Source organism: Hemiscyllium ocellatum, chromosome 10 (genome assembly GCF_020745735.1).
Source record: "Hemiscyllium ocellatum isolate sHemOce1 chromosome 10, sHemOce1.pat.X.cur, whole genome shotgun sequence".
Lineage (NCBI taxonomy): Eukaryota > Metazoa > Chordata > Chondrichthyes > Orectolobiformes > Hemiscylliidae > Hemiscyllium > Hemiscyllium ocellatum.
This window is the reverse complement of record NC_083410.1, coordinates 59,066,228-59,082,267: the sequence shown is the minus strand read 5'-3', so window position 1 is coordinate 59,082,267 and position 16,040 is coordinate 59,066,228. Positions and strand designations below refer to the sequence as shown.

The 16,040-nt window shown below is 39.2% G+C and overlaps 1 protein-coding gene across 1 annotated transcript in view; it reads left to right on the top strand.

Moving 5' to 3' along the window:
- The window catches only part of LOC132819774 (serine/threonine-protein phosphatase 4 regulatory subunit 3B), a 57,439-nt gene that overhangs the window by 20,390 nt on the left and 21,009 nt on the right, over positions 1-16,040 (top strand). The window contains exons 5-9 of the mRNA XM_060831526.1: positions 959-1,036; positions 1,116-1,232; positions 7,422-7,538; positions 14,232-14,363; positions 15,768-15,873. Coding sequence (XP_060687509.1) covers positions 959-1,036; positions 1,116-1,232; positions 7,422-7,538; positions 14,232-14,363; positions 15,768-15,873 — 550 coding nt within the window. The remainder of the gene's footprint in view (positions 1-958; positions 1,037-1,115; positions 1,233-7,421; positions 7,539-14,231; positions 14,364-15,767; positions 15,874-16,040) is intronic.

The following is a 16,040-nucleotide window of genomic DNA, read 5'->3' as shown; positions in this document are numbered from 1 at the left end:
ATTCCGGTTTGGAAGGAAAATTGGGAAAATTAAAACAAAGTAGGAACGTTGAAATAGTTGAGCTTAATAAGTAAAAACAGGGTACGTTAGGAATAAGGACAGTGGAGAAGACAACACAAGTCGAGCAAAAATGCTCAAAAAGAAAGTGTTAAATACAGGGAAAAAAGGTGGAGTGTGTGTACTGCAGTGATCAGGATGGAAGGGGAATAAGTTAGACAAGTCAAAGGATCATTAAGCACTCGAAAATGACTGGATTATCAAAGATGGTATTCTTGCTATTGAGGGTATGTGATGTGGCTAGAAATGAAAGATAAACAAAAGATTGTTACGTTAGTGTGGTGCTAGAACCTTAATTGGACAGAAAGCTACTGACAAATCCAGGTGGTGATTTTTGGAATAAGAAAATGATGTAATGAAAATTTTAGTTATTGACTGTAATACGGATGAAATGAATAGAAGAATGAAAATGAATTCCTAAAATATATGTAGTGTTTGTTCCTTAAATATGCTTTGTCATTTTAAAGCTAATATATTTTTCTTGAGTTGCAGCATCCAAAACTGAGTTCATTACTCTAAGTGGGCTCTAATGAAAGTTCTGTACAACTGAAGCATTGCTCCCTTTGGTGTTTCAACCCTTGTGTTCCATTCGCCCTTTGATTACTTTCTGTACCTGAGATTTATGGTCATGGATAACCAAATTACTTTTCCACATTTCCTGAGGTCTTCCCTTGACATACATGAGAATAATCTAATTTCTTTTTCGGGTGCGTTGAAAAATGTTGATATTAAAAAAAAACTTAAAGATACAACGTTCTTAAAAGTTACTTCGCATTTGATGTGGAGCTCAAATAATTGACCTGTTGTGTTTAAACTGGAAATTCACAAGTTAATCATATAAACTTTTATGCAAGCTGCAACTGGTAAAATTGAAATACTGAAACTTGTTGTTTTTGTACAGGAAGATGAGAAATTTTTGACTGAACTCTTTGCACAGTTAACAGATGAAGCAACGGATGATGACAAAAGGCGTGAATTAGTAAGTTAACTGTTGAATTTCAAAAGTAGTGTATTTGTGTATAATGATTTACTTCACACTTATTTTCTCTAAAACACAGGTGAACTTCTTTAAGGAATTTTGTGCATTTTCTCAAACACTGCAACCTCAGAACCGTGATGCATTTTTCAAAACATTGGCGAATTTAGGAATACTTCCAGCCCTTGAAATAGTTCTGGTAAGAATGGACTTTTCTTTTTAGTAGTGATCACTTCATTAAAACATGGAGAAAAGGAAGTATCCATGCAGTTATTTGTTGTCTTTATCAGAATTGAACCTCTACTCACCTCATTGTTCAGGTGTTATTTTACCAAAAAAATCATTGGGCAATTTTGATTGCTCAGCAGTATACAAGCCTTGATTCCCCTCAATATGTCACTTTTGGTGGTGCCCATATTGAAAAGAACATTGGTGTTCCCTAAGAAGAAAGATGCTTACCTCTTTCTTCTTAGAAATTAGGATTGAATATCTTGCTATCTGATCCTTGACTATCACAAAACGTAATTGTGGTCCTTGATTTGAGTGTGGAAAAGGCAATTTGTGTTCATACAACTTCGCATGGTTCTTTTCAGACGAATGATTGGTTAGATCACAGGAAGCAAAGAAGAAGGATAAATGTCTGTTTCAGATTGGCGACCTGTATTGAGAGGAGTTTTGCACAGGGATTATTTTGGGTGCTCACAACAATCTATCAATGATTTGGATGAGGGAACCACATGTAGGGTATGTAAATTTGGTAAGGAAACACAATTCTAAAACTCAAGTTGTTAAGTGGAAATAGTGTCTGCAAAATGATACAAAAAGGTTAAATGAGGAGACAAATGTTTGGAACATGGAGTGCAATGTAGGTAAGCGTGAACTTGTCCATTTTGGCACATGGAATTGAAAAACAGTGTAGTATTTTAAAATGGGAGCGATTACATATCTTTGTGCAAAGGGATGTTGATGTTCTGGTACAGGAATCACAAAGTTACTATGCAAGTACACTAAGTGATTAAGAGGTTTAGTGCAAAGGGACTGGGATATAAAAACAGGGAAGCTTTACTGCAGCTATGCAGAGAGATGGTGAAACCATATTTGGAGCACAGCAATTTTGGTCTCATTTGAGAAAAAGATAATTGCTGTATAAATTCAGAAAAGGTTCACTGCCCTCATTTGTGGGGTGATGTGCTTATCTTGTGAGCAAAGATTGAATAGTTTAGGTCTATGCCCATTGCAGAGTAGAAGAATGAAAAGTGATTTTGAACAAATAGATCCAGAGGGGACTTGTTAGGGTATCTCCTTTTTTCATGGGAGAGACTCAAATGAGGGTGCATATTTGAAGTTTGAGGTCTCCCATAGGGACACATGAGTTTTTTTTTCTGAGGGAGTTTAGCATGTGAAATCTCTTCCTCAGAAGGTTGTGGAAACTGGGCCATTAAATTATTCAAGGCTGAGTTAAATTTTTGATACACGAGAGAGTTGAGAGTTATGGCATGCAGTCAAAAAGGTGGATCCCTAATCATAACCAAATAAAATGATCTTTTTGAATGGCAGAGCGGTTTCAAAGGGACACTTACTATTTTCCTAGTTACTTGCTGAGGTTTGATCTTTGATTGGTGAGTCCCTCAAGTTTGCTCCTCACTTCTGCAGGTGTTTGCCTTCAGTTTTCTATCAATCACTCGTGAGATAGAAAGAAACTAGGTGATTTAATGCTTTTTTTTTAAACTGAAGTGAGACTTTGGGCCGTCAAAATGATCACCAGTGTTATGGTGCACAAATAATTTTAGAGCTTCGTAGGGAGCGGTATTATTCATTATTTTCCATTTTACTTTTCATTCTTTAGATCAGCAATTTACTTAATTCCAAAATTACTTATAAATGAGGAGCTGAAGCCCTGAAGTATTGCAGTTTTTGGCTAACTACAAAGATCAAAGATTAGATCATAGCTGCCTTGATCTTTTGGTAGTTTGCATGTAAGCCATCTACTAAGCCATTTCAGCACTCACATGAAGTATTCCTGTGTTGTATTCTTTTTGTCTTTCAGCCAGGAACAATTAGTTGATGTCAATTAATTATTTCTCTTCAGTTTTTTTGCATTGCGTTTGCCTCCGAGTTTAGAGATTTTTCAGCAACTGACAGGGTAATTTGTTTGATGCTTGGGTCCATACATGAATCAGGCTGCAGTATCTGCTTCTGGTTGGGCTTTGCCAGTAAGTTGCATCAGTTGTTTTCAATCAAAGTTATAATTTGTACATAAGTTTAACAAACCGTATTAAAAAACCAAATTGCTAGACAATACTCAAAGGAAAGGGTAATTAAGTTTTCTGCACATTTTCAGTGCATGGAAGCAGACTTAGACATTGAATCTGCACAACTTCTCAAAAATATTCAAAGTAGTTATCCCACGTGAGGTAGATTAGGTTCAGCAATGGCCTAGGAGATAATGCTAATTAAAATACATAAAGTAGAGCAGGAAGAAATGGTCAGATACAAAAACAGAAATTGCTGGAAAAGCTCAACAGGTGTGGTTGCATCACTGTTGATAAATTGTGGAGCTGATAAAAGCACAGCAGGTCAAGCAACATCAGAGGTGCAGGAGTGTCTTGGAGAGGGAGAAGGGGGCTGAGAAATGGCAGGGGGTGGGGGGAGACTAGGGCTGCAGGAAAGATAGGTGGGATGGCAATAGTTGGATGCTGGTGGGAGATAATTGTGATTGGTCAGTGGGAAGGGTGGCAGGACAGAGGAAATGACCATTGAGGTTGCAGTGGGAGAGAGAGACCCACTGAGATCTTTGCAGTGGGAGGACAAAAACTCTTTCAAAGTGGGCATCCTTTGCAGAGGCTTCCCAGTAAGGTTTTCAGCAACTTGGATGTAGCGAGGACTACAGATTTTGGAAAGTCAGATTAAATAAAGTGTAGAGTTGGACAGCAGGTCGAGCAGCATCAGAGGAGCAGTAGAGTTGGCATTTCAGGTTGGGACCTTTTCACCAGGGCTGTGAAGGGGGCTGAGAAATAAATACAGGTAGGGTGGAGAGATGGGGGAAAAGATAGGTGGGATGACGGGTGGATGCAGATTGTGATTTGTCAGTGGGAAGGGTGACAAGATGGAGGAAATGACCAGAAGATTGCAGTGGGAGAGAGACTCACTGAGATCTTTGCCTGGTAGCATCACCAGACTCAAAATTTGAACACTGCTTTCTTATCACAGGTGCTGCTGTACCTGGTGAGTTTCACCAGCAGGTTTTTGTTTCAGATCTCCAGCAACCACAGCTCATTATTTTGCTATTGGAATGGCTAGGTGATTCCAAAAGTTTGTTTATCTTGAGAGGAAGGAAATACAATTTTGTCATCAGTAAGTGCTCTTCAGCATGGAGTTGTATCATTGCAATGGAAGTTTGGGAAACTTAATATCGTGAGTTTTGGTGAGATCAATAGATATGGCAGAGGTCAAATTAGTTTATGAATTGTACTTCTTTTTGCATTTAGCATGGATCTCTGCTCTTAGTTCACACACAATTAATGGGGGTTGTATCTAACTGCTATACATCTAGCTGCTGGAAAGGTATTCTTAAAGCTATATTGCACCAATACTGATCAGATCAGTTTTTTTGCCTCCTCCTCAGTGTGTTTTAGCAAGAAATGCCACATTGCAGTTTTGCATTACTTGTTTCCATTCCAGTCATTGTTGGGGCTTTTAAGCAAGATCACCAGTTTGCTAAATTATAAGCACTTCTGTGTGAGAAGATTGTGCAAACTTGGTCACCCATTTCCCTTAACAATTGTTTTGAAGCATTAAATGTTTGTGCTCTTACTGAGTCAACTTTATTTCTCAAGTGTATTTTGTACATTGTATACTAGTGTTTGAACTGTCGCATTTGATGTGGTTGGTCTACAGACTTTTGAACATTTGGATGTATGCTATTACAAACTTTTGTTATGTCAAACCTTGTTAAAAATAATCAATTATTTTCAATATTATTGTACTCAGTAATAGTTTTGTGCTTTGTGGTACAAATTTGTTCAATATTTATACATTTTTGGCAGAAGTACTCGATGGCACTGAATTCTTTTGTGTGATTTCCTTAACATTTTAGCAGAGGTAATGGCAGCCTGGATGTACAGTGTCAGTCCTGGATCATGTAGCCAATAAGCTCTGGAACATATGTTCAAGGATGCTCATCACAGTGAAGATTATCTGTTTTTCTGTACATCGTGGTTTTACACTTTAAATTTTGAGTTCAGAAGTTTAAAAAGCATTCCTGCATTTTCAGTAACTGTATCAAGAACTGTGAAGCACCTTGACAAATTTAAAACTAATGGGATATTGATTCTATTTTTGGATCCCTCTTTCTATAATGTGTATATATTAAATCCAAAAAAGCTCAGTGCTTAACAAATTTCTTGAAAAGCTGGATAGTATGTTTGTTAAGAACAGTGTAGTAAAGTTAAAGTAGCAGATTAGGATAGTCTAACATTGATGTTGCATTGCTTGATTTATGTCAGTGAGTTGATGTGTATTGCTGCAAAATGCATTACATTTTCTGCAGTAACATTCAGAAGAACAAATGGTGAACGTGGAAATGCTACTCATCTGTTCGAGGAGATCACTTGATTAAGAAGTCCTGAAAAGCCTTTTGGCAAATGAGCAAAATTGAGTAACTGTTAGCATCTGTCAATATGGAATTGAAAATCTACCTTTCCTTTTAAAATTGTAAGCAATTAAAAATGTTTTTACTTCAGGATCATTAGGTTATGCAGGTCCTTTGAGTTATATATTCTCTCCTGTCACTTCATCCAGGGTTTGAAACCATTTAGAGAATCTATATGTGGAGCTCTATCTATCTCTATGGATTTCAGTAAGGCATTCAACCAAGTTCCTCATGGTAGACTGGCTACTAAGGTCAGATCTCATGGAAAATGGGGAGATTAAGCAATCTGGATACTGAACTGCCCCGAAGGTAGAAAACAGAAGGTGGTTGTGGAGGGTTGTCTTTCAGAGTGGAGGCCCGTGATCAGTGGTGTGCCAAAGGATCGGTGCTGGGCCCATTGATTTTTCATCATTTGTATAAATAATTTGGATGTGAACATAGGTATAGTTAGTAACTTTGCAGATGACACCAAAATTAGAGGTGCAGTGGACAGCAAGGAAGGTTACCTCAGTGCAGTGGGTTCTTGATTAGATGGGCCTCTGGGCAGAGGAGTGGCAGGTGGCATTTAACTTAGAACAATGTGAAGTGCTGTAGTTTGGAAAAGCAAGTCAGAGCAGGATTTATACACTGGGAAGGTCTTAGGAAGTGTTGCTGCACAAAGAAACCTTGGAGTGCAGGTTCATAGTTCGTTGAAAGTGGAGTCGCAGGGAGATAGGATAGTCAAGAAGGCATTCAGTATGCTTTCCTTTATTGGTCAGAGCATTGAGTAAAGGAGTTGGGAGGTCATGTTGCGGCTGTGCAGGACAATGGTTAGGCCACTTTTGGAATATTGTGTGCAATTCTGGTTACCCTTCTACTGGAAGGATGTTGTGAAATCTGAAAGGGTTCAGAAAAGATTTATAAGGTTGTTACTAGGGATGGAGGATTTGAGCTATGCAAAGAGGTTGAATAGGCTGGGCCTATTTTCCCTGGAGTGTCAAGGGCTGAGGGGTGGGTGACCTTCTAGAGGTTTTATGGCCAAGGTCCTTTTCCCTGGGGTGGGGGAGTCCAGAACTAGAGGGTTTAGGTTTTTAGGGTGAGAGGGATCTAAGGGGCACCTTTTCACACAGAGGGTGATGCATGTATGGAATGAGCTGTCAGAGGGATTGGTGGAGGCTGATATAATTACAGCATTTAAAAGGCATCTGGATGGGTATATGAATAGGAAGGGTTTAAGAGGGATACGGACCCAAGTGCTGACAGATGGGACTAGATTAGGTTAGGATATCTGGTCGGCATGGGCAAGTTGGACTGAAGCGTCTGTTTCCGTGCTGTACATCTATATGACTTTATTCTTTTGCATAGTGGTAGTGAGAAGCTGTTTCACCTGATGCTGTAGTTGAATTGTTCTTTTTTATTTGTCACATCTTTTCACTTCTAATAGTGGAAATGTTTGACCTTCCACTGTTGTCATGGGGTTGAAATTATACATTAATGTGTTGCAAATGCTACAGCAGCTGGATCTTAGCTCTTGAATCATGTATGGCAACGTATAGTTGGGATGGTGCACTTTTTTTTATTGGGGTAGGTATGTTGCTAACTTTGAAATGCTTCTTTGGTAAATTGTATTATAAGAATAGTAATTTCAGTTCATTTCTGCAGTTAGTTTTCTTCGTTGTAAGAATGCCCTATTTTTAACTGCTTGGTATGTAATTGTAATTTTCAATTAAATAGTGCATTTATCTTGCTACTTTACAGGGCATGGATGATGCACAGGTGCGAACTGCAGCTACAGACATATTCTCTTATCTAGTAGAGTATAGTCCATCAATGGTACGTGAGTTTGTAATGCAGGAAGCTCAGCAGAGTGATGATGTAAGTATTTGTCCATTTGGGAATAAACTAATTCTGTTTCACGGTACAGCTATGACTACACTATAACTGTTGACTTTCTTTTGGGGTGTTAAATGATTTATCATTTGTCTGTGTATGTTACCTTCACTGCACTTTTTACGTAAATGAAAGTCACCCATGATATTTTATGGGGTTAGGAATATCTGGTAAGAATGTCTTCCTATTTGTCCAATGTAGTATTTTGTGCAGTCCTTGCATGGGATTTTGTACACTACGTTGGTCTCATTTGATGTAACAGCACTGTTCACCTCTATCAACAAAACCCTAGCCAGAGAAACAATAGCTAACCTGCTGAACATACAGAACAGACAACAGGACAGGGAACCTATCAACAAAGACTGCATACTCAAACTACTGGACCTGTGCCTCACAACACATTTCACATTCAACAACCAAATATATGAACAAATCAACAGCACACCCATGAGCTCACCCATCTCTGGACTCATTGCAGAAGCTGTAATGCAAAGATACAAACAGACTTAGCACAAATTCAACCCAAACTCTGGGTCAGATATGTAGATGACACCTTTGTAATAATTAAAACACAAAAATAGAAAACACACACTGGATCATCAGTGCAACGCTCACAGGAATCGGATTCACTAGAGAGGAAGAAAAGAACAACCCAACTCCCATTCCTGGACGTGATGGTACAGAGAATACCGAACGGAGAATTCACCACAAAGGTATACAGGAAAACCCCACACACAGACCAAGTCCTGAACTACAAAAGCAACCACCCCAACACACACAAAAGAAGTTGCATCAAGACTCTGTTCAAAAGGGTCACAACCCACTGCAGCACACCAGAACTGCAAAAAGAGGAAGAAGAACACCTCTACAATGTATTTGCCAAAAACAGATATCCCTGCAATTTCATCACAGATGCCTAGGGGAAAGACAGCGGAATGAGGGCATGCCACAACTCGAAGGACTAGCCACGTTACCATACATCAAGAACATTTCCAAACTGACAGCTAGACTACTACGACCACTAGGACTCATAACAGCACAACAACAGCCACTCTCAGACAACATCTCACCAGGACAAAGGACCCGATACCCAGCATGAGCAAAACCAACATAGTGTACAAAATCCCATGCAAGGACTGCACAAAACACTACATAGGACAAACAGGAAGATAGCTAACGATCCGTATCCATGAACACCAACTAGCCATGAAACGACACGACCAGCTATCCTTAGTAGCCACACACGCAGATGACAAGCAACATGAGTTCGACTGGGAAAACACTACTAATATAGGACAAGCCAAACTGAGAACAGCCAGGGAATTCCGACAGGCATGGCACTCATCCACAGATTCTATCAACAAACACATCGACCTAGACCCAATATACCGGCCATTACTGCGGACAGCTGGAACTGACAGCTGGAAACGGCAGATTCAAACCACTATAAATGCCGGAGGAAATATCACAGAAGCGCTTCAGAGGAGGCTCCCAAGCACTGAGGATGTCACCTAGACAGGGGACAAAACGTCTGCAACACAAATTCCCAGCTCGGCGAACAGAACTACAAAAACGAGCACCCGAGCTACAAATCTTCTCTCAAACTTTGAATACTTGTACATGTTTCACTGGCATTGTGAAAATATCTACTCTTAAATGATATTGTCAGGTGCAAGCTGAATTGGAGAAATGCCAGTTTTGACGGTATTAGGCAAAAACTTTCAAAAACTGATTAGGGGCAGATGTTCACAGGTAAAAGTACAGCTGGAAAATGGGAAGCCTTCAGAAATGAGATAACGAGAGTGCAGAGACAGTATATTGCTGTTAGGGTGAAAGGAAAGGCCATTAGGTATAGACAATGCTGGGTGACTAAAGTAATTGAGGGTTGGGTTAAGAAAAAGAAGGAAGCATATGTCAGGTATAGACAGGATAGATCAAGTGAATCCTCAGAGTATAAAGGCAGTAGGAGTATGCTTGAGAGAAATCAGGAGGGCAAAAGGGGGACATGAGGTAGCTTTGGCAAATAGAGTTAAGGAGAATCCAAAGGATTTTTACAAATACGTTAAGGACAAAAGGGTAACTAGGGAGAGAATAGGGCCCCTCAAAGATCAGCAAGGCAACCTTCGTGTGGTGCCGCAGGCGATGGCAGACATAGCAAACAAGTATTTTGTATCAGTTTACTGTGGAAAAGGACATGGAAGATATAGAATATAGGGAAATAGATGGTGACAGAAAAGTATCCATATTTCAGAGGAGGAAGTGCTGGATATTTTGAAACCCATAAAGGTGGTTAAATCCCCAGGATCCGATCAGGTGAACCGTAGAACTCTGTGAGAAGCAATTGCTGGGCCCCTTGCTGAGATATTTGTATCATTGATAGTCACAGATGAGGTGCCAGAAGACTGGAGGTTAGCTAATTTGCCACTATTTAAGAAAGGTGGTAAGAACAAGCCACGGAACTACAGAACAGTGAGCCTGACATCGGTGGTGGGCAAGTTGTTGGAGGGAATCCTGATGGAGAGAAAGTGTGTGTATTTCGAAACGCAAGGACTGATTAGGGATAGTCAACATGGCTTTGTGCATGGGAGGTCATGTCTCACAAACCTGATTGTTACTTCTTCAAAAAATTCAAAGAGCTAGAGCGATAGATGTGATCTATACAGACTTCAGTAAGGCGTTCAACAAGGTTCCCCATGAGAGACTGATTAGCAAAGTTAGATCTCATGGAATACAGGGAGAACTGTAGGATGGCACATTGGCTCAATGGTTAGCACTGCTGCCTGATAGCGCCAGGGACCCAGGTTCAATTCCCATTTCTGGCAACTGTCTGTGTGGAGTTTGCACATTCTCCCTGTGTCTGCATGGGTTTCTCCAGGTACTCCGGTTTCCTTCCACAGTCCAAAGACGTGCTGGTTGGGTGAATTGGCCATCCTAAATTGCCCATAGTGTTAGGTGCATTAGTCAGGGGTAAATGTAGGGGAATGGTTTTGGGTGGGATGCTCTTCGGAGGGTCGGTGTGGACTTGTTGGACTGAAGGGCCTGTTTCTATACTGTAAGGAATCTAAACTAAACTAAAAACTAACCATTTGGATACAGAACTGGCTCAAAGGTAGAAGACAGGATGGTGGTGGAGGGTTGTTTTTCAGGCTGGAAGCCTGTGACCAGTGGAGTGCCACAAGGATCGGTCCTGGGTCCACTACTTTCCGTCATTTTATATAAATGACTTGGATGTGAGTACAAGAGGTACAGTTAATAAGTTTGTAGATGACACCAAAATTGGAAGTGTAGTGGACAGCAAAGAAGGTTACCTGGGATTACAATGGGATCTTGATCAGATGAGCCAATGGGCTGAGCAGTGGCAGATGGCGTTTAATTTAGGTAAATGTGAGGTGCTGCATATTGGAAAGCAAATCTTAGCAGGACTTGTACACTTAATGGTAAGGGCCTAGGGATGTTGCTGAACAAAGAGGCCTTGAAATGCAGGTTCATAGCTCCTTGAAAGTAGAATCACAGGTAGGTAGGTTAGTGAAGAAGGCGTTTAGTATGCATTCCTTTATTGATCAGAGTATTGACTACAGGAGTTGTGGGGACTGTACAGGTCATTGGTTAGGCCACTTTTGGAATATTGCATGCAATTCTGGTTTCTTTCCTATAGGAAGAATGTTGTGAAATTTGAAAGAGTTCAGAAAAGATTTCCAAAGATGTTGCCAGGGTTGGAGGATTTGAGCTATAGGGAGAAGTTGAATAGGCTAGAGCTGTTTTGCCTGGAGTGTCAGTAGTTATGGGGTGACCTTATCGAGGTTCATAAAAATCATGAAGGACGTGGCTAGGGTAAATAGGCAAGGTCTTTTCCTTGGGGTGGGGGAGTCCACCTATACTAGAGGGTATAGGTTTAGGGTGAGGAGGAAAGATAAAAGTGACCCAAGAGGCAACTTTCTCACGCAGAGAGTGGTGCGTGTATGGAGTGGGCTGCCAGAGGATGTGGTGGAGGCTAGTACAATTGCAGCATTTAAAAGGCGTCTGGGTGTATGAATAGGAAGGGTTTGGAGGGATATGGGCCGGGTGCTGGCAGGTGGGACTCGGTTGGGTTGGGATATCTAGTCGGCATTGGCGAGTTGGACCAAAGGGTTGTCTTCCTTGCTGTACGTCTCTATGACGCTATGACTATAAGTGCTCCTGTTAACAAACAAGTGGTCATATTTGGATGTGTTCAGTTCACACTTGTTCATAAGATTTTGCTGTCTAGTTTGTGCATTCATGTCTTAGTGTTTGTCATGTGTCAAATGCTGGGCAGAAACTGCATTGAAGAGTTCCTAGCCTTTTGAAAATTTTCCAGAAGTTAAACTGTTTGTGTGGAAAATTGGTCTGAGACTTCAATATCATTGCAAAAATTTGGAAGACAGAAGCCCAAGCTCTTTATAAAATGAGGCTGAATGCTTTGTTTGAATATGTTTGAACAAAGGTGGTTTACTTTGTGAGTTGATGATTGCATCGGATTTATTCAGCCTTTTGTTGCATTTTGTTTTTAAAAAAAGTAAAACCATTGGACTGCTTTCTGATTAGAGATTGATGACTGGTGGTGGTTTAACCTGATGATCACCATGCCTTGTGCAAGGGAAACAGGTTGAGAAGGAGAGTCATTTATGGTAACCTCTGCCAGTGTGGGAATAGAACCCATGCTGTTATTGTTTTGTGTCACAAATTATGCTGTCCAGCCAGCTGAGCTAACTACATTATCTGTGACTAGTGGTTCTTCAGTTTTCATGCTTCTATATTGATATGACTGTAACTTCAAATCACAAAATGTCCCTGCACTAAAGGTTTGCTGACTTTTATGTTCTTATACAGTTATGATGATATTTTGGTACATGCAGAAGTAACCAGCATATCTGTTGATGATATCAGATTCTCTTAAATTATGCCATTGACCAAAGGTCGAATTGTGCTGCATTTTAAATGTAACTCTGTTGCTTTTTAAATGTAATTGTATATATACTTCAGAAGTATTTTCGATGTAGCTTGGTCACATTAAGACCAGTCTCAAAAGTAATACTTAGATTTATAAAGTGTACTGGACTTCTCAAAGCCCTTTATGATCAATAAAATACCTTTTGAAGCATAGTCACTATTGTAAAGCAACTTGAACCAAGCAGACTTTCTCAAACAGTAATGTCATAATTCCCAGTCAACTGTTTTGTGAAAGAGATATTACCAAGCCACAGAATAACTAACCTATTCATCACAGTAATGTCATAGGATCTTGTAGTTAGTTGAAAGGACATTTTCAGACCTCTATTTAACTTCTCATTGAAAAGGCATCACATCTCATAGTGTATTACTCCTTCAGTAATGTATTGCAGTCATAGAATGAAAAAATCCTAAAGTGCAGCCCATCAAGTCCCTGACCTTTTGAGGAGCAATGCCCCCCCCCCCCCACCCACTGCAACCCAATATCTCCAAATCCCCACAATTTAGCCTTGCCAATCCACCTGAAGTATCAGCTTTGATTTTCATGTTTTGTCAGCGTGCTACCAATCGAGATAAAGCTGACAAATCTGAAATTGGGTTCCACTTCCTCGTCATATGTTGTTGAAATGTTAACTTGATCAGAAGATGAGTTCTGGTTCCGTTCCCTAAAATTCACAATTTAGAGACAATGACAAAATAGACATTAATGTTTTACTCTGAAATTCTGTTTATTCAAATGAATGTGTATCATTTGCAAAGGAATTTATATATGAACTTCTGAGATTCAATAAAAGAGCCACATTTCACTTAACTTTTTGTGAGCCCATTTGCAAAAACATTTCCAAGCCACCCTGGAAGCTGACCAGAGTAATTTACATTTTCATAAACTATTGTCTTCAATCAGGCAAAGTGAGTTTCAATGATGTATTGAATTTACAATTCAGAAGGTGGCCACCAGCCAAATGGATTTATGCCTGTACTTAAGCCACAAACCTCATAACTACTACATCTAACCCTGTCAGCTCTTTCTTCCTCGTGTACTTATCTAGTGTCCCTTTAAATGTCTCAAAGGATTTGATTATCAAATCTAGACATTGGAGAATAATAAAGAAAACAGGATGCTGGATTACTTTATCAAATCATTTTGATTTAAATACCCAGAAAGCTTGGATATAATGCAATGCTGTAACCAAATCATACCTGAAGTAGTGCATATGTGTTCACGATCACAATGATTAAGCTCTAAGGAGACTGACTGTTCGTGATAGAGGAATCAACTGAGAGATATCCTGAGATTGAGCAGTGAACCCAAAGCTCATACCATTTGTAATGGAATAGAAAAAATAGCTCTTGAATAATAATTTTCTGTACTTGGGGAGTATTTCAAAAGGGCATAGATTTAAAAATTGTGAAAGTGAGGCTTAGGATAAAGTGATAAATTTAAAAGTTACACAACACCAGGATAGTCCAACAAGTTTAATCGAAAGCACAAGCTTTCGAAGTGCTGCTCCTTCAGGTTAGTGGGCCAAGATCATTTTAAGAATTGGATGAATATGATTAAAAATGGTTGGTATTTTGGAAGGATGTGATCAAAGGAGAAATGTTTCCCATGTGATTTCAATTAGGGCTTTATTTTGATACTAGCTATCACTTTATGGCAGCTCTTTTATTGAATTTAATACTGACCGTTTTTCATTTCTTTCCATACAGGATATTCTTCTAATTAATGTAATCATTGAACAGATGATCTGTGATGCTGATCCTGAGCTTGGTGGAGCAGTTCAGCTAATGGGGCTACTGAGAACTTTAATTGACCCTGAGAATATGTTAGCTACAGCAAATGTAAGACATTTAAAATATTTGAACAATCTTGGGTAATAGAATTGTAAATATGAACTGTGTATGTTTTTTGGGATAATTTGATTTGCTGTCAGTGACCTTGTGCCTCCAACTGTTTTTCTAAAATTAAAGTTCAGACCCATTTACTAATTTGATTTTGAAGATAATAGTACTCATATTAGGAATACATATGTTGCTATGTATTTCTATTTTAGAAAATCAGTAATTTTAAAAGCAGTTGGGGCTGGTGTTTGAAGGAGCCTTTGAGTCTTAAACTCTTGATTACTCATTTACTTCTTAGCCCATGCCTTGTTGGCATTATTGATGTACTCCCTTTGCTGAAGCCTGATCCTCCAATTACACCTCTCCACAAAATACCACCCTTTCCAACAACCACCTTGAACTCTTCACCAGTTATTTCCAATTCACACTTTAGTTTAAATTCCTTTTGTCTGTGTTGCTCATCAAGACTACTCTAGACTAAGAATATGTTACTCCCTCCTCATTCAGTGCAACACAGGAACAGGAGTGGCCTTCAGTCTGATCAAGCATGCTCCACAATTCAGTATATTTTTTAGGTTATATTGATTCACCACTCATTCTTCAAAACTCTAAGCAGGCCCAGTTTCCCCAAAGTCTCTCCATTGGACAATCCTGTTACCTTGGGAACAGATATTGCAAACCTCTTGTACTCCCTCCATGTGAGTAATATTTTCGCTCAGGTATAGGGACTAAAACTGCACACATTGCTCCAGGTACAATCCAACCAAGGTTCTCTACAATTAAATTAAGACATTGTTACTGCTGTCCTCTCGTCCTCTTGTGATTAAGGCTAACATACCATTAGACTTTCTAATTGCTTGCTGCACCTTCATGTTAGCCCTCAGCTACTTATCAAATCTTACTTCTCAAAACCCTTGAATCTTAGAAAACAACTTGTAATAATATAGTCCCTTTAACATAACAGAACATGTTAAATGTACAGCACTGTGTGTTTATTGCTGGAGAAGGCTTAGCAAAGATGAACTTATTATGTGATATAATTCATGTATGTTTATTGAGCCCTAGTTTTTACAGATTACTGATACTTTATCACTACTGTTCTTGGGTGTTTGTTTCTGCTTTTGATTTTTGAAGGTTTTAAATCTATTTTTCAAATATTTTCCTTATTTGGGATTTGAAGTATTTACAAAGGTTTATCTTATTTGTGTTGCTGAACCTTGATTTGAATTCAGAAGTTGGATTGTGCAATTGCATAATATCGAAGTAGCGATATTCAATTTTTAAAATTTCAGAACTTCAATAATCTAAGAGTTAGGACGGGTTGGACTGAAGGGTCTGTTTCCATGCTGTACATCTCTATGACTCTATGTAACCTTGTCAGTAATCTAATCTAATCTTTTTTAGAAAACTGAGAAGACTGAGTTCCTTAGCTTTTTTTACAAGCATTGCATGCATGTTCTCAGTGCTCCTTTGCTGGCTAATACCACCGATGAAAAACGCAGTGGTAGAGGTGAGTTTCAAACTAATTCAATAAAGTCCATTTGTGTTTCCTTATATAAATACTTATGAACTTCAGAATGTTGATTGTGCCTATACTTCATGACATTTGTTATTTCCTGTGTGACTTGTAGGTGGTGCACTAGTTTTTCCATTTGGACCTCTAGAGCCTTTAGACAC